Genomic DNA, 18,981 nt, shown 5'->3' with positions numbered 1-18,981 from the left:
TTCATAAGCCCCCTCCAGACTATGCGCGTGAATCGCGGGCGAAGCCGCGAACGCCCGCGATTCACGCGGATAGTCTGGAGGGGGCTATACATTTGATCGCCAGTGTCCGAGGTGTGACACAACTCACAGCAAATGACTGGCTCACAGAAAAAAAAAATGGAAAATCCAGTTTCATACATCAATTACTTACATCCTTAGCTTACATCATAGACATCGGTTACACGCTAATTCTGGCGTCAGTTCAGTCCATCAGTCTGGTCAGACTGACGGGAGAATTATCGTGTAACACGCGGACAGATGGACTGATGGTCTGGACTGATGAAAATTTAAATTTTTAGATAATATTCGTCAGTCCATTTTGAATGACAGAAAACTGATAGGAGACTGATCGTGTAACCTGTTTGTGTCATTCTCGCGTCAGTCACCATATTAAGCCCCCTCCAGACTATGCGCGTGAATCGCGGGCGAAGCCGCGAACGCGAGTGTGGAGTCGCTTTCGCTGTCTACGAAAATCGACTACACACTTGCGTTCGCGGCTTCGCCCGCGATTCACGCGCATAGTCTGGAGGGGGATTTAGAGAAGACTTATGACTGTGTTGCGTTCTGTGTCCAAACGGCGACTGTCAATCGACACCCCATACTATGATAAATTAGGAACGTACTTGTTACCAACATTGAGGCATAGAAATAATCTTATCGAATTAAAATGACTGCTGTTGCATTTTGGTAGCACATACCATACTTGCTTTTAACATAGACGTATTATACTTACTTTTCTTTAGGTTGGTATGATCGGTAGTAAAACGTCAATAACGTCATTTTAAATTGTGAACGTGGAAATACGTGGTTATTTTTTATTGTAATTTTGGTAAAATAACTTTAGCTGTTATTTAAATGGTGGCCAAATCTTTAAGGAAATGTGAAGTTTGTGGTGGGCGTGTAAGAAGACTAACTACGGACGTATTTTTGGCCAGATTTCCACTTGATCGGAACAAGTCGGTAAACTGATGTTTGTATGCAATATTTTCATTTTTTACTTTGAGTCGTTAACAGTTACTAATTTAATTAGTTCGAATTCGTTTTAGTCGTGTACAATCCATGATTAAAACGAAAATATTTTGTGAATGAAGTCTTTTTAAGTAAAAAACTAAGTAACCTAAGACACGAATAGTGTACGACCAATTTATCGATAATCTCTTTATATCAGATGTCGATTATGGGCAAAGCTAACAGGAAATGAGGATTTGGCGTATTTATTTATCTATTCAAAAGCTGAATGGAAACAAGTTCATTTGTGGAAATCATTCTCCATCCAGTGCCTTCAAAAAAAGGGACCAGATTAAAAAAAATGCGCGCGAATTCAGCATATTGTAATATGCCTACTTGAATAATAAACTATGTTATTTTTATCATGTAAAATAAAATTGTTTATATAATTTTTATTTTTTATTTTATTAATCCACGTGATTCTCAAAATGTACTCTTACAGTAGAACAGTAAATACAACAGCACGTATCGCACATTTATCGATGTCGATAAACAGTAGGTACTGGATGTGTCGAGCCCTAGCGTTGTTTTTTTTGTGTTGGTAGTATTGATATAGATTTGGTGTGTTTTTTTTTAACAATTATGGCCTGGATGTGAGTTATTTAAGCCTGTATTTGGTGTGTTGGCACAATGTACGTTCATAATTCGGTTCGAGGCTTGTTCGAGAGTGCCGACTCTGTGTCGTAATTTTATCAGTCTGTTGTCAGTCGGGACTGATCGTGTAACCGTGTCCATTTTCCATCATTCTGGCAAATCTGGCATCAGTCAAAACTCGAATGAACTGATGGACTGAACTGAGGCTCTACCGCGAAACACGTTCGAAGTGTTGCCTCTCTGTCGCACTTGTGAATTCGCACGTAAGTGTGACAGGGAGGCAACACGTCGAACGTGGTTCGCGGTAGGCCCTCTGACGCCAGAATTAGCGTGTAACCGATGTCTATGCTGTAGCGGAGTGTAGCAGTGAGTATTATATTCTTTGGTGTAGCGCTTCAATATTTGTATTGTGAAATTGTGATCATGAAGTTATAAGATGGAGTGAACTGTCACTTTTTTTGCCATACAAAATTTAACCTTATCACCGAGCCAGAAAGACGTTCTTACCAGACTAGAGAAAGCGGTCCACTTGAGATAGCAAAGGTGGGTCGCGGTGTCTCACTCGCACATGTTGTCAATGTTAAAAATATACCATTGTGGTAGTATTTATATCAATATACTACTGAAATTAAATACCTTCTTATATTATTTAAGTGCTATATTTAGAGTAAGGTTCTGATATCTTTTAAGAAATTTGTAAATAATTATGATGTCAATATTATTAACTGATTTAACCAAGCATGTGCACAACAAAAAACCATTAATTTTGATATGGTAGACATTGTAGTAACTTTGAATATTAATTGGTATCCCTAACGTGTGTTGACATGTTATCAAAACACGTGAATGAAAAATTTCTTAAAAATTGTGAATAAATGTTGCGTTAAAGGTTGTAGGAGTGAAAGAATTTCTAATTGTGGAATATTGTTTCACAAGGAAGCCACAATTATTAAGCCCCCTCCAGACTATGCGCGTGATTCGCGGGCGCAGCCGCGAACGCGAGTGTGGCGTCGATTTTGCAGATTGTTCACGCCTTCGCGCCTTGTTCTCCGTTTTTTGTCGGTATTTCGGCCCGCGTCAAAGGAGACGCGAAGCGCGAACTTGCAAGCCTCCACATTGCACACTATTTTGGCTCTTCTGTGGAAAGATAAATATTAATTATATTGTGATTATATTATATTAAGCAGCCATATTTTACGGTTTCACAAGAAAACAAAATGGATAAACAGCTAAATCACGTATGATGCCATAGATAACTAACAGTTAAACTCGATCAGCTGATGCTTTTCCGCCATCTTGCCGCAAACCAAACTGCGAAATCGCCGTGAAGTGTGCGAGTGTGGAGTCATACGTCAACTTCGCGATATGTGCGCTCCGCGACGTCGCGCCGCGATTCACGCACATAGTCTGGAGGGGGCTTTACATTTTGCGATAAAAATACAAATCAACATTGTCAAACTCATTAGGGTGACCATGATGTCGGCACGATGAGAATCAGTGTTAACAATTCTTATTACGTACTTAAAAGTAAGTTTATATGAATAGGTATGTATTTATTTCGGCATGTTTAAATTGGTGAAATGAGAGCCAATACAGAATAAATAATTGCCAAAATTGAAATCCAAAGTCCTTAAACATTACAGACACATTTATACATTGTTATAATAATAAAAAAACACATTGATAATAAAAGAAAAATAGAACTTTATGGTAATTTACTGACTTTTGGGACGATACCAGAAACGTTACTGGGAATTTACCCTCTTTGGAAAATTTACTGGGAACGGCACATCACTAGTTTCTTTACATTTCACGACTCTTCTCTTTTCGCACAGATGGTCTACCACCGTGAACACCGAGGTTCGCAAATTGCGGGCATCTTTTACTTTTACTCCTATAAAGGAGTAATTACAGAGACAGAGAAAGATGCTCGTCAAACGATGCAAACTTCGGTGTCTATGCTCCAGTGACAAGCGTCCTAGTTAAAAACTATAGCAAACGGGCGTAGCGGTCCCACGCGACCCAGTGGCAGTGGCGGATTTGTCCTAAGGCCGAGTAGGCCCGGGCCTAGGCCGGCCAGATATTTTAAGCGGCAGTCTATATGATGGGTACTGAGAAAGGGGCGGCTAGTGCTTGCTATGAAGGGCCTGGGACCTAACGCGGAAAAGACTGTAAAAAGCTCTCAGGACATTGGGGGTGTCCTGAGAGCCTACCCCGAGCCGCTTTCGACGTGTTGCCTCTTTGTAGCACTTTCGTACGTAAGTGTGACAGAGGGGCGACACGTCGAACGCGGTTCGCGGTAGACCCTCTGGTTCTGTCAGCATATCTGTCTCTCTATCTCTCTCACTCATACCCGTATTCTTGACAGACGTTACGGCGGACCACCTTACTGAGGATCGACCATGTTCGTGGTCCAGCATCTACGCCTATTAATAACAGTTTTTAGAACAACTAAATTAAGTACCTAAGGTTGTGTGAAGCATTGTACAGAAGAGAAAAAAAAAACTATATCCATCCCTTTTTAGGCCATAATACTAGTACAGCGAAAAGACAGTATGATTCTTTATAACTAATATAACTATGCACGAATAAGAAAAGATCCTGGCCAAACTATATATACAAAGGTTATCCTAATATCCCACATACATATGACTTATGGTCACCCTAATTAAAAAGAGATGCAACGGCCCACCCTGACTTCTCATGTTGACACACTTTTTGGCTAATGTACACTATCCGGTTTACTCTCTAGGTCCGTGATTGTGATTGCGTGGAATAAGCGTAACTATGTAACACATTAGTGCATCGTGGACTAAAATATGTGAAACGTCATTGTCACACAGCTATCAATGCTGTCATTTTTGTTGTCAATCAAACGACTCCAACACACCTCCAACAATATTAATTTGCTTGCGCTTATTTCCTAATCCTAATTGATTCATGAGTCATGAGTCCTTCAGCGACATATTGATAAATTTATGGGCGTCGATAGTCAAGTTTTGTTTTAAAAATAATGATGCTACACTGTGTTGTACATGACCTCGGTAAATTAGCCAGGTAAGATGCTTAACAAACTTAGGTGAATAAACATATGATTTAGGTTTCTTTTTTAATCGCTAAGTTAGTAGGGATCCCTAAATCGGCAGCAATTTCGTGGTGGAACAGAGGTCTGATGAATCAGTACAATTAATTATAAGGAAGATAGACAATTAAGGTGCAAATAAACGTTATCGGAAATTGGCTATATCTACCAATTCTTTGAAGTAATTATAAGCTTGTCTACTCTCAGCTAGATTACATTTTCATACCTACTAATTTTATGTCGTAGAACTGATCCCCGTTGGAGAAGTGGCATCATGCTCAGTGCGCGTGGAAGGCTCAGCTGGCGGAGAGCTAATAGTGACGGTTCGCGGTCCGCGGGCCGAAGTGCCTGTGCGGCTCACTGGTGACGCAGTCTCCGGGCTACTAGCGAGCTTTACGCCGCGACATGTGGGCCCACATACCTTGACAGCACATTACAATAACCAGCCAGTGCCTGTAAGTACTTCCTTAACATTAATTATAGTTGTTGACATTATTTATCCCTTTCTGTCTTTTAGACATTTTAGTATGTTAGATAGAGACAAAATTTACAGAGGTTTTGCTAAGTTGTATGAATAAAGGGGCGGTAGCATAACATGAACTAATCTAGCCATGGGCGTAGTTACTTCTGTGAGGTCTTTTTCTTTCAATTTGTATTTCCAAGATAATAAAAGTGTGGGGCCAGGTACCTATACCACCAATAAGGGGGATAGAGTTAGACCAAGATAAGTCTGCAACGATTTTGATAGTACATGCTTTGCAAGTGTTATTTAAGGTATATCTGGGTAAGATCAGATGGAGGGTAAGACCATATGATCAAAATTTGCTCAGGTAAATTTGCTTCTTGTAGCCCATCAGCTGTTCTATAAGCCCTGTAAGTCTTGGCGATGGTTTTAGGGACACTCTGCGGTGCATCCAAAACCCGGAACACTGCAAATGATAGAGATAATGGTTGTTAACAGGGTACCCCATTCATCTGTAAAGCCTATGACGGCAAGTTAGTGAGTGTGAATGGAGGGTCATCAGCTCGCGTTGGTGTCCCGGTTCAACTAGCAGTGGACGCAGCACAAGCCGGAGAGGGCAACTTGGAGATCACTGTTGCCGCTCGAGGATTGAACATACCAACTCAAGTACACCCACAGGTATGTTTCTGCACTCTCATTGCTTATTTGCTTTGATGATTTGAAATAATAATGTTTTTTCTTTGTTTTAGGGCAATGCTAGATTTACAGTTTCATTTACTCCAACTGAGGCTTGTGACCATGTAGTTAATGTGTCTTTTAATAAGGTATGTATGTGTGGATTCATATTCAATTTATTTAAAAACACAAAATATTTACAGGAATATAACCTAAGTCATTATATTTCTTATATGTAAAGTCAATTATATGGAAAACAATAATAATCGAATGGAATAGCATCATAAAGATATATTAGGTATATTAGAGTACAGTAGATATATTAACCAACCAACCAACCAACCAGAGCAAGTGACGCCGCAACAGAAAACTGTGTCACGAAAATGATTTTTTAGTATTTAAGTTTTTTATAATTGTATATATATGTTCGTTTGTAAGGTATGTATCTATGGGCCTTAGTAGCCTGAAAATAAATGCTTTGATTGATTGATTGATATTAGCTCGCACATAGATTTTTATGGCTGCCATCTTGTGGGCTGCTTTGGAAACATAAACTTCACATTTACGCCTCGCGCCAAAAATCTGAAGGCTGCTAGGCAGCATAGGCTGCCCCTTAAATATCATGCACGCTCCCTAGATAGTTGTTGATTTGAGTTGCTACACCTATACCTAATTGTACCTAAGTGTATTGGCCTAAGTGTACTTAAGTCTTTTATACTATAAAGCCCAAAACTAAGTTATGTATGTCCAAAACACAGAAAACCGGTCTGTGGTCCAAAAACAAAATTAAATTTTCCTAAATAATTTTTAGTGAAGTAACAGCATAGAGTTACAATTAGTATAGTGATAAAATTTAATGGTAGAGCCGGTAGATGACTGAACGACATGCTCTTATGGAACTTTCACTAGGAGTAGCAGCAGTATTGTTTGTTCTTGTCACAGTCTCAATTTTTTTTGTTCCCCACCGTCAATTTAGTATGGTGGGTAACAAATATCCCGACCAAATTACGTAGGTGGTGTTTGTTATGTTGTCAAGAATGTTAAGACGCGTTTTTATTCTTGTCGCATTTCGTATGTTCTGTTCCTCACGGGCGCGCGCGTGTAGCACATCTAAGGTAATTTAGGGTAAGAGCACAGTTTATTTTGCTCGGGACAAGAGAAAAAGTATGAGGTTTCCCTACAAGTGTTTTTCTTGCCCCAGTGGTCTTCTTACCCCATCTGACATTAAAGAAAATAATTATACTAGATGTATGAGTAACGTAATGATAGAATTATACCTACATCTGATGTAATGTTATTGTTTATTCAGGCTTCATTAAAACAATGGCACAGCAAGATGCAATTCAATAATAATACAATTGAAATATCACATCAGTTATAATTAATAATTCAGCAGACATGCCACGAGCAGGTGGCGTGTATCTTTAGATTCTACACCAAATATATGAAAGCATAAAACACGATTTTTAAGTTGTTTGCCATAACATAGCTTGTTGTTGAAAATTGCTAGCCAGCGCATGAGCGCAGTATGAAGTTGTTTGTATTGAGTGCTTACAGTTTGCATTGTGCGCGCGTGGAATTAAAACATGGACATTCTTCACATTACATACGTACATACAATTCTGCTTACAATACACATCTCTTGTTTTACAACATCTGTGTCTCAGCTTTTATAAACGCGTGATTTGTAAAAATAATCGCCACTGTATGGTCGGTCGGTGTAGATGCGAGTGCCAGGCTGCCCACTGATCGTGGAGGTGTCGGAGGGCAGCGGCGGCGGCGCGCGCGTCACACTGCCCGGGCCCGCGCCGCTGCACCAGCCCGCCGCGCTCACGCTGCACCACCCCAGCGCCACGCTCGACCAGATAGAGGTCAATGTTGAGGGTCAGTACCTACTATATCCCCACCCCGCAGTGCACACTATACAGGGTGATCATCACGTAATCGGATAGCTTTTTCGAATTCGTTGCTGAGCACTAATGCTATAATGGCTACTCTTGTTACTCTTTGTTTAGTGATATTTTAGTCAAATTTGTTGCTAAATCATGGTAATATAATATGGAACTAACACTTTGTTAAGGCGCAAACTTATTACATTTATTTTATTCTGCTAATATCTAGGAAGATCACCCCAAGTAATTAATTTAAATGGTAGAAAATAAATTAGAGGTGGTTAGAATGTGTGGCTTATAATTAGATGATATGTCCGATATCTCGTGTCACACTAAGTGTTTCCTATTCCTATAAGATCATGTTATGCTTCAAACTGTTTGGTTATCTTTTTGCAGGCCAGTTTAAATATATATGAAAGAATAAAAAAGAAAAAATATCATTTGGATCATCTTCTGACTCAAACGAAACGGAATTTTGCTCCGAGGGGAAAGATTCAGAATAAACTTAAGATGCTTTGCAGTACTAACAACCTAAGTCCAACCACCTCTTAACTCCGCATTATGTGTTTATTATTATCACTTATCACTAATCAATTAACCCGCTTCATAATTCGATTAGCACATTCTATTTAAAGTATATATTTAGAATAAATAAAATATAAGTAGTCAAAGTTAAAAGTTTGGTCGTAGTAACCGTAAAAGACCTATAAGAAGAGATTGATTTACATCGAGCATCTTTAAATAACCTGATGCCGTTATAAATAGTAAATACATTGTAACAATCATTGTCGAAAAAGCTCATCCGCTTCGCCCTAACTCTTAACACGGTAGGAGGGAAGATGAGAGGGGGGTAGAGAGGGAGTTAGGGCGAGGCGTTGAGCTGAGCGGTGCGGGGGCGCAGGTCCGAACGGCGCGTCGGTGCCAGCAGCGGTAGCGGCGGCGGGCGCCGGCGTGTTCCGCGCCGAGTTCGTGCCGCGCGCCGTCGGCGAGCACCGCCTCAACGTGCTCGTCGATTCCACGCCCATCCCGGCTAGCCCATTCCACTTAAAGGTAACTCTAATATACAGCCCTTTAAATTATTCGAACATAATCCAATGTAATATCAATAATAATTTGGAAATTATTAATACCGATATATTTGTTATAATATTAAGTAACTGTTATTCTAAGTCCCCGGGTCCTTACGATGCCACTTGCAGAACGATGTCAGCAGAGCATGCTTATTCAAGATAGATAGGTCATTTATTTATTTATTTATTTAAACTTTATTGCACAAAGTATATACAAAAATGTACAAATGGCGGACTTAATGCCAAATGGCATTCTCTACCAGTCAACCATAGGGCCAAACAGACATCTACAATTGGTGCAGAGAGAGAAATATACCTATTCAGTGAATATAAAAAAAGCAAACTATACATATAAACTACATAAATAAATAAAATATATATAAACTACTACATATTTATACAATACATACTATAAATATAATAATGATGGATATTATTCGAACTCTTGTTTTAGCAAATGCTTACGCAACAACCGCTTAAAAGAAAACTTACTTGGAGCTTGTCTAATATTTAGAGGGAGTGAATTCCAAAGACGACTAGCCTGGACGGCGAAAGAATTAGTCATAAAACCAGTACGGTGAGAAGGTATGGTCAGTTTGAGAACGCGGGAGGTACGCAGCTCACATCCTGGACGAGGAGTATCGAAGACGAATTTACTTTTGAGATATCCAGGAGCAGAAGGCTCAAACAGGATCGAAAATAGGATACAAAGGATCCGAAAGGACCTACGACGACGGATGGAGAGCCAGTTGAGCTGCCGGCGATAAAAGGAGACATGATCGTATTTACGAAGTCCAAATATAAATCTAATACAGTTATTGAGTAGACGGTCTAGTTTATTGAGTGATTCCTGAGTGGCATTAGTAGTACACACATCCCCGTAATCAGTTATTGGTAACACTAAGGACTGCAGTAACATTTTTTTCGTGCTTACAGGCAGAAAGTTTTTAAATTTATATAGAGTTCTAAGTGTACCTGTGACCTTCCGACTTGTCTCCGAGAGCTGACCAGACCAGGAAAGGTTGGAATCTAAAACTAATCCGAGATTCTTAACCCGACTGCTCACCGGAATTACAGTATCCTCAAAAAGGATCGGAGCAACAGGTACTGTACTCAACCTAGACATTTGCCACTGGCTACCTAAAATTATGGCTTGGCATTTAGCTGGATTTACACAAATGCCAAAGCTAGCAGACCACTCGGCGATGTAATCCAAGTCAGCATTTATTGATGAGATAGCCGTGTTTATATCTTCCACGCCAACTTGCGCGTACAGCTGAAGATCGTCTGCGTACAAATGGTAAGAGCATCGAATCTTGGCGGTAATAAGATTAATAAAAATTGAAAAGAGAAAAGGAGAGAGAATACCGCCTTGAGGTACTCCAGTACTCAGTTCAGACCAATCAGATAACGAGCGGCTGGCACGGACTGCCTGGGCTCTATCGGAAAGATATGAAAAGAACCACTTTGTGGCATCTGAAGAAACCTGCAAATGAGTAAGAGTAGCCAAAAGTAGGTCATGGTCTACCGCATTAAAGGCGTTGGAGAAATCTATCAGCACTAACACCGTAACTTTGGAAGATTCCATACCGAGTCTTATGTCCTCTGTAACTTTAAGTAGAGCGGTGGTGGTGCTGTGTCCAGACCGGAAACCAGACTGCAGCGGTGAAAGGAGACTGTTGCTATGAACAAAGTGTGAGATCTGTTTGTGGGCCGCGGCCTCCAGTATTTTGGACAGAAACGGGAGAATAGATATGGGACGAAAGTGGCTAAGTGAGCTCGGATTATTAATTTTGGGGAGTGGGATGACAAACGCCTTACGCCAGCATGATGGGAAAACGCCAGTGAGTAGAGAAGTATTGACTATGTGAGCAATAACTGGCAAGACGCTGTCCAGAATGTGAATAATCATAAGACGACTGACATTATCATGGCCAACGGCCTTAGATTTAATTGATACTATAATTTTGCGGATTTCTTCAATGGCGACAGGAGAAAAAGTAAAAGGAACGATATCTGGAGAAGTAAAAGAGGCAATGAGAGATAAAGTTTTGAATTTAATTAATGGATTGAGAGTTGATGTTTTAGAAAAATGCGAATTTAACTGGTTTAATGTAAAAGAAGAAGAATCTATATCAGGTTTACCTTTACCAATGCCAAGCGATCTCAAAAATTTCCAGGTGTCAGCAAGGGATGAGTTCAAGACATTTTCGTGGATATGCCGACGCTTTGCTGCCCTTACCGTTTGGTTACAGCGGTTTCTAGCAGCTTTAAAAAGACCCCAGTTACCCTCACTCCGATCCTTCTTGTATTTACGAAACGCTTTATCCCGTTTAGCCATCGCCATCCGAACATCCCTTGTGATCCAAGGAGCAGGCGGTCGCCTCAGTCTCACTGCGCGAACCGGCGCGTGTGCATCAAATAACTTTAAGAGAGAGGAGTTAAAATTGGCTACTTTCTCATCTACAGTTGATGCACCCAACGCCCAATCAAAAGATTTATATCAAGTCGGGCAAAGCTCCGCAAATGTACGACTACCGGTTTTGGTTTGGGTGGCTTGACTTTATATGTTAAGAAAATCAAATCGTGGCGTGAGAAGCCCGGTGCCAGAAACTGGCCAGAGTTAATGACGTTATCTAACGACGATGTCAGAATCACGTCCAGCCATGTATCAGGGGAGTCAGAATTGCGGTGCGTAGCCTGCAAGGGCACTAAGGAAAAATCTGCCGCTTCAACAATAGATCTTAGATGCCGTGATCTGGATGTGTCCCTCAGCAAGTCTGTGTTAAGGTCGCCCATAATTATGTGATGTGTGCACTCTGAACCTACATCCGACAGAAGGTCTTCAAATGCTGCAAAATAGTCAATAGTGGGTGGACAGTATATCACGCCCAGAATTATGCTCACACCGTGCAACTTTATTTCAAGTATTAGATTTTCCATTGTACTGGAGTGGAGAGAGGGAGAAGACTTAATAACTTTGTACGGAATGTCTGCGCGCAAATATATGGCCACTCCACCACCCCGCTTACCGGTACGGTCATTTCGCAACAGGACAAACCCGGGAAGGCTGCAAGAAGTCGAAAGGACATTGGGTTTAAGCCAACTTTCACTAATGAGAATCGCATGAGCATCGCATGAAGAAAAGGTATCAAAGAAATCTGAAAAGTGACTGCAAATGCTCTGTGCATTAATGTGGCAAACGTTAAAGAAATTAGGATATTTTTGGAATTCACACCTCATCAATGAACCAAGAGTACACGGCTCAATTGGCTCATCGGTCGAGTGAAAAGAAGTAGATGAGTCGCAAGCAGAGTAAAAAGATTCATCGGATCCATCAATAGACATATGTATATATATATATTTATATATAAATATAATAGAGTCTGGCTACTGAAATATTACACAAATGTTTGGCGGGAAATTCAAAAAATCTTGGGCTGGTCACACTTTGTGTAGAAGGAATTATAGTTTTGATACTAGAAAATATTTTTGATTTTCTGTGAACACGTAGGGTACCTAAGGATATAAGTTAAATATACGTTGACGTGCACTCAAAGCAGCTCACATAATTTCTACCACTATGTAAAGTACAGTCAACCATCAGTCAACGATAAACACATATGTTAACACTTTCTCACCATATACCATTGTAACAAGGCGAAAAATGAAATGTAGTTTAAATAAGACCTAGCTCGATAATACCGTAATATTAATCCATCACCAAAAAAATACATAAGTACTATACCAAATATGCTAAATGCTAAGTATCAAAATATTTATAGAGCACCAACCTCCTAATTTGTTTACATTTGTTTAGGAGTTGTAAACATTGCAGTTTTTCGTTATACAACGCTACATGTCGACTTCGCACATTGTCGTAATTATTTAAGAGCTTCAATAATAGTTTGCGAACCTCACTCAGTATAGACATTATTAATATTATTTGAAATAAACCCCTTATAAACCGCAAACAATTTGAATGAATGACATAAATTGACAACTGACTTATAGCTTTTTTTTTAAATCATAGACAATTAGTGATACAATAACGAAATATCTGTCAACAATTTTTGGCTAGCCAGACTCTATAATAGTGTATATAAAATAATAATAATAACTAATACTAAACTAGAATACGGGCCCGTTTAGCCCGCCGGTCGACCAAACATAACACATACAACAATGTATAAACAAAACACCAGATTTTATACAAAGTTATAACTTATAACAGCAGTAAGCATAAAAAAAAGGAATATATAAAACTACAGTGATACATTTAAAGAATAAACAAACATTACCAAATGATTAACTGAACTACGTGAAACGGAATGTGCGGCACTATTTGACATTTGTGGCTTGACACTGTCACTGTCAATAAATTGTAGCTGTCATTAGGTCATTTGCGGGCCATCAAAACAGATTTGCCAGAAAAAAATAAAACTTGAAAATCTAAATAACTCAACTTATGCTGCTAAGTCGACGACGTAAAAAATAGTCAGAATCGGGTCTTTACGATGGCACGTGCAGGACGACGTCAGCAGACCATGCAGATTCAAGATAGATAGGTCATTTGCGGGCGATCAAAACAGTTTTTCTGGAAAAAATAAACTTGAAAATCTGAATAGCTCAACTTATGCTCCTAAGTCGATGGCTGAAAAAAATAGTCATAATCGGGTCCTTACGATGCCACTTGCAGAACGATGTCTGCAGACTATGCTATTTCAAGATAGACAGGTCATTTGCGGGCGTTCAAACCAGATTTACCGGTAAAAAATAAAACTGGAAAATCTGAATAACTCAAATTATGCTCTTAAGTCGAAGGCTGAAAAAAATACTCAGAATCGGGTCCATACGATGCCACTTGCAGGACAACGTCAGCAGACCATACTGATTCAAGATAGATAGGTCATTTGCGGGCGTCACAAAACAAATTAGGCACATTACTTGCCTCGGCTGGCCCATACGTATGAATTTTTTCGATTTTATTTTTTTATGGCATATCTAATAAGACCCTAACTATTTTAATGCCTAAACAAACGTGAACTAACGTCGCCCAATGACTTCACATAGTTAGTTTGGCAGATTTCGGGGTGGGGTGGTAAGCGTGAAGACAGCCACCCCACTTTGAAAAAAAAAAAGAAGGAATAGGGTCCTAACGATTTTAATGCTTGAACAATTATGGACTAACGAATGTCATGCTATCTAGACCAAAAAAAATTACATATAGTGGTTTGGGGTGGCTAGCGTGAAGACAGCCACCCCCTTTTGTTTAAAAAAAAATTATGTTACAATCGGGTCCTTACAATTTTACCTACTGAACAAACGTGAACTAACGATGAACAAACGATATAGCTATGCCATTTGCGGGCAAACGATATGGGGTGGTCAACTTCACGAGCATCTGACTGTACATCATCCTGATGTTTTATTTTTATAATAATATTTTCATTAATTCTAATATTTATCCATAACATGTTTGAAAATATTCACGATTGTTTCGTTACCTTTCTATTCTCGTATCCATTGTGCTATTGTGAAATTGCTTTTTACAGGTGTATGATGTAACCGCTATAAGAGTAAAAGACGTCGCGCATGGAACAGTCGGAAAGCCTGTTACATTTTTAGGTAAGTTGTTTCTTGTAATAGTAGTAATAATCAGAATATTACCGTGGCCGCTACAAATGTTACCATAACGGCTCGGCCCCGACATTACACGACTGGCGACGGCAGCCGCGACAACCATAAGTGGGAACGAAAGGTCCGATCGCTGCGTCTCGCTCCAACCTAAGGTTAACGCTGCCGCCATCGCAAGTCGCTCAATGTCGTGGCCGAGCCGTAACTTCTATAACAAATATAGCCGCTTTCACGAAAGTCCAAAGGACATTGATATTACCTAATTATGTCTTAAATAGTACATTGTAGGAGAGGACGGAAAACCGCTAAAAGATGGACGAGTCGTTTGAGGGCCGACACGTTAGTGGAGACCCTCAAATAATACGAGTCCATCTTTAGCGTTTCCGGCCGAGGCATTACATAGTGCTTTTCAAGACTACTGCGAGGAAATAAGAAAATATTTGCATAATTATAAGTACTAGCTCGCGATTTCTCTGGTAGCAAATTACTAGCCACTGCCTGTGCTGTCTCTTGAATTTCGGTAGGTGTCAGCGTAAGAATATCATTTTCTTCACTAGAAGAACTCATTTTTATAGGGAGCCTAGATATGTGTTTCTTGTATTTTTTAGTCAAACACAATTTACACTATCCAATTTCAGTAAGTATTTTTAGATCCCGCCTTTTTTACTTTTTTTATCACTTTTAAGAGGCGTTTTTCTGTTATTTGCTTCAAACCGACTCTAAACTTAGAAGTGTTTTTGCTAAAAAAAAACACAAACAGCTACATAAGTAAAAAACGCCTTAAGCGTGAACTGAATGGATAATTGTTAAAAAAAATGAACCGAATGGTTTTGACATTTCCATTTTTTTTTAAACAAGAACTTGGTCCTATAAATAACCTAATTTTATTTTTGAAGGAAAAAGTTGCGCCAAAAAAGACCTTTTATTGATTTTTATGTTTTAAATGATACTCATTGCTGTAGCGAACCGTCACCAATGACAGATGATGATAACAATGAAACATTGTAGTAGTGGTGGTTCAGGTGCTACAGCTACTTTCCAGCTTGGTTTTAGACCATCTATTGCCACATTTCCGAACAGTGGCGTGAAAACATTCTTTCCAGTCTTTTCTTTTACACTTTTGTTTCCAATTCTCAAAAAAAATCGTATTAGTAAACAATGAGATTATTCCTGCAGTGGAAACAATGGCAGCGGGCCCAGGCAATCTGGAGGTGACGGTGAACGGCGGTCGCGTACCGACGGCGGCCGCCGCGCAGGGAGCCCACACTTACGCCATCAGCTTCACCCCGCGCGACCCGCGCCCGCACACCGTCGAGCTCCGTTTCAACGGTGACCATGTCCCAGGTTAGTCTTACTAAGTAGGTACCTATGGCTTTCCATGCAGTGGGTTATGTCTCACCCGGGGTCTGGAGGTGACGTTGCATGGCAGTCATGTGCCGACCGCGGCCGTTGCGCAGGATGCGCTCACTTACGCCATCAGTTTCTCCCGCGCGAGCCGTGACCGCATACCGTCGGGTTGCGCTTCAACGTTGACCACGTCCCAGGTCAGTAAGTATGTACATATATTAGAAGGTATTCTATTCGGAGCAGAGGGAATTTGGAAGTCACTTGATTACGAATCCTAATCTTAACCTACAAGTAAAACAATTGTTAATTCATAGTGTCTTGCCTTTTGCTGATCTTCTATAAAAATTTTATCGTTTTTAGTTTGACTGATGCCGCAGTCTAGCCTAGACTTCTGACTTATGCGATTCGTCACTCTAGACCAGAAAGCGTCAATCACATGCTGAGCTACTAGCCATTTTCTAGTCAAACTGTAAAATGTTAATTCCTTAGAGACCTCAATGAATCGTCAACATTTTTGTCACGTTAATAAGGCTGATTTTCACACCAACAGGCAGTCCGTTCGTGTGCCACGTGTCGGCGCCGGCGCGCGTGATCGGTGCGGGCTCGAGCGAGTCGCCCGACAAGGTGTCGGTGGGCGACGCGTACACGTTCAGCGTGGACTCGCCGGCCTCGCCGCAGGTGGACGTGCTGGGGCCGGCGCGCCGCCCCGTGCCCGTGCAGGTTAGTTAGTCGTCTGATAATCCTGATCGACGCCCGACTAGTATGCTCTTTCAGTCACCTTTAATTGGCAACCGTAAAAGTAACATATAATTGGTAACCGTAAATTTCAGCTGCCTTATGTAGGATTTGATGATTTGATTCTTTTTTCTACAGTTCTGCTACAAATAGAATCTGCTAATACCGTTTTTGGTGTTTTAGGTGTCTGCTGAAGAAACTGTTGGTGAAAACGAACCTAGCAAAAGATACACCATCTCGTTTGTTCCCGTTGATGTCGGCGACCACAGTATCGAGGTGAGATTAAGATGTTTATAGGCATGTTATATGATATACCGCACGCCGTACCGTAATTAGAGTACGCCGAAAGTCCTGGGTAAAAAAATGTTCCTATCTTTTTTTTACCTAGGACTTTCGGCGTACTCTAATTTTAATAGTTCGAAGATCGAATACAGAATTTTCAATATTAGGTAGTGAAATACTTATACTCTTATCATGATCTAGTTTACTGCTTTTAGAAAAACTGGCTTACAATGGCATTCGGGGAAACCTCCTACGTTGGTTTAGTTCGTACCTCTCTAACAGAACCCAAGTCATTGCCCTGAATGGGTTTAGGTCTAACCTCACAACGGTATCTTCTGGGGTAATACAGGGTTCTATTTTGGGTCCCTTGTTGTACATTATTTTTATAAATGACATTAAAGAGTGTTTTAAGAACTGTAGTATTGTAATGTTTGCAGACGACCTAAAAATATTTAAATCAGTTAAATCTCGTGATGACATTCACTTAATTCAAGATGATATCAACAATTTTACCTCGTACTGTCATAAGAATAAACTTCAATTAGCGGGTGATAAATGTTTGCACATGTGTTTTACTAAAAATAAAAAAAGGGCAATTGACACTGAATTTAGGATTGGCAATACGGCCATTACAAAAGTATCGTCTGTACGGGACTTAGGTATATTATTTGACAATAAACTTGATTTTAACAGTCACATTGAACGAATTATCTCTAAAGCATATGAAATGTTAGGATTTGTATTAAGAACAGCAAAAGTTTTTAAAAAATCTTCCACGTACATTCTATTATACAAAGCTCTTGTTAGACCGCATTTGGAATATGCATCAATTGTGTGGAACCCACTTTACTCCAAGTATTCGAACGCAATTGAAATGGTCCAAAAAAAGTTTTTGCGGGCTACACATAGACGCTTAACTGGCAAACGTATGTCCTATTGTAATTTATTAAAACATTATAAGCTACCCTCCCTCGACTCAAGGCGCATGTGTTCTGATATGATGTTTCTCCACAACATCTGCCATGACAGGTACGACTGCTCAGAGCTGCTTGACAACATTTGCTTTAGGGTCCCCTCACGCAGTACCGCCCGCTCTAATGCCTTGTTCGCCGTCCCAACTTGTTCATCTAACGCTGGGATCCGCGCACCTTTGCGCCGCCTTTGCAATACTTACAATAAATTATTCACGGCCGTGGACATTTTCAACACAAACAGAGCACGCTTCCAAAAACAAATTCTTGATATTCTAGCTGTGACAACATAAATTCTTGGTAAATTTAATTTAGCTGGTTTCATTGCATCTTGTCGCTAGTGTGCGTTAGCTTAGTTAAGTTTACCGTAGCATACCTTTACCTATATTATGTAAAGTTCTAAGTGAGAGCGTTTTAGGAGGTAGGTGCACATCTTTTGAACTATATAACTTACCATTAACTATTATGTACTTACTTCTGTTGTTTCTCCAATAAAAAAAATAAAAAAAAATAGTATACTCTAGTCAGGAAATATTAATACATAAGCATTTATCTAACATAAGTAGGGACGGAAAGGTTGTAGATATGTGACAAATCCTTCACATGACGACCCTATCAGGACACCCCACATCACAGTGCTATTGGTTGTAGGTCCGAGCCGGCGCAATGGGCGGGCACGTGGAAGGCAGCCCCTTCCTGGTGAAGGCGTACAGCGCGTCGCGGGTCGCCGTCACCGACATCGCGCCCGGCGTCGTCGGCCGCCCCGTCTCTTTCACCATCAACGCTTCTCATGCCGGTATACAATCCGATTTTACTAAATTTACAGTGTAAACCCAATACTCTGCTTCATAGCAACCGCAGTAAAAATGAGAATGACTAATAATTTTGATATATTAAATATCTTGTTTAATTTGTAGGTGCTGGCAACTTGGAAATAATCGTAGCCGTAAATGGCAGGAACGTTCCAAATTTTGTTCAGAGCGAAGGGAACGCTAGATTCAAGGTAATATATAATATTTTATTATTTTTAGTTGATAACAATAGGTACATTTTCCAACCATGAACTACCTCGACAGAGAAACATAATTCAGTTTATTGTAATATTTATTTATCGCATGGGAAAACTGCACTGTCTGTCTTCGACCAGCCTTAACACCTTCACTGCCAGCGATCCGATAGGCGGGTT

The 18,981-nt window shown here is 40.1% G+C and overlaps 1 protein-coding gene across 3 annotated transcripts in view; it reads left to right on the top strand.

Annotated features, from left to right (window-relative positions):
- The window catches only part of LOC134804415 (filamin-A), a 142,526-nt gene that overhangs the window by 99,550 nt on the left and 23,995 nt on the right, over positions 1 to 18,981 (top strand). For all 3 annotated transcript variants that reach the window (XM_063777448.1, XM_063777449.1, XM_063777447.1), the window contains 11 exons: positions 4,970 to 5,178; positions 5,685 to 5,864; positions 5,936 to 6,010; positions 7,586 to 7,745; positions 8,655 to 8,803; positions 14,379 to 14,451; positions 15,637 to 15,804; positions 16,358 to 16,527; positions 16,726 to 16,818; positions 18,447 to 18,591; positions 18,713 to 18,798. In XM_063777448.1, the coding sequence (XP_063633518.1) occupies positions 4,970 to 5,178; positions 5,685 to 5,864; positions 5,936 to 6,010; positions 7,586 to 7,745; positions 8,655 to 8,803; positions 14,379 to 14,451; positions 15,637 to 15,804; positions 16,358 to 16,527; positions 16,726 to 16,818; positions 18,447 to 18,591; positions 18,713 to 18,798 (1,508 nt within the window). The remainder of the gene's footprint in view (positions 1 to 4,969; positions 5,179 to 5,684; positions 5,865 to 5,935; positions 6,011 to 7,585; positions 7,746 to 8,654; positions 8,804 to 14,378; positions 14,452 to 15,636; positions 15,805 to 16,357; positions 16,528 to 16,725; positions 16,819 to 18,446; positions 18,592 to 18,712; positions 18,799 to 18,981) is intronic.

The sequence above is a fragment of the Cydia splendana genome, chromosome Z (assembly GCF_910591565.1).
Source record: "Cydia splendana chromosome Z, ilCydSple1.2, whole genome shotgun sequence".
Lineage (NCBI taxonomy): Eukaryota > Metazoa > Arthropoda > Insecta > Lepidoptera > Tortricidae > Cydia > Cydia splendana.
This window is presented reverse-complemented; position numbering and strand designations above follow the sequence as displayed.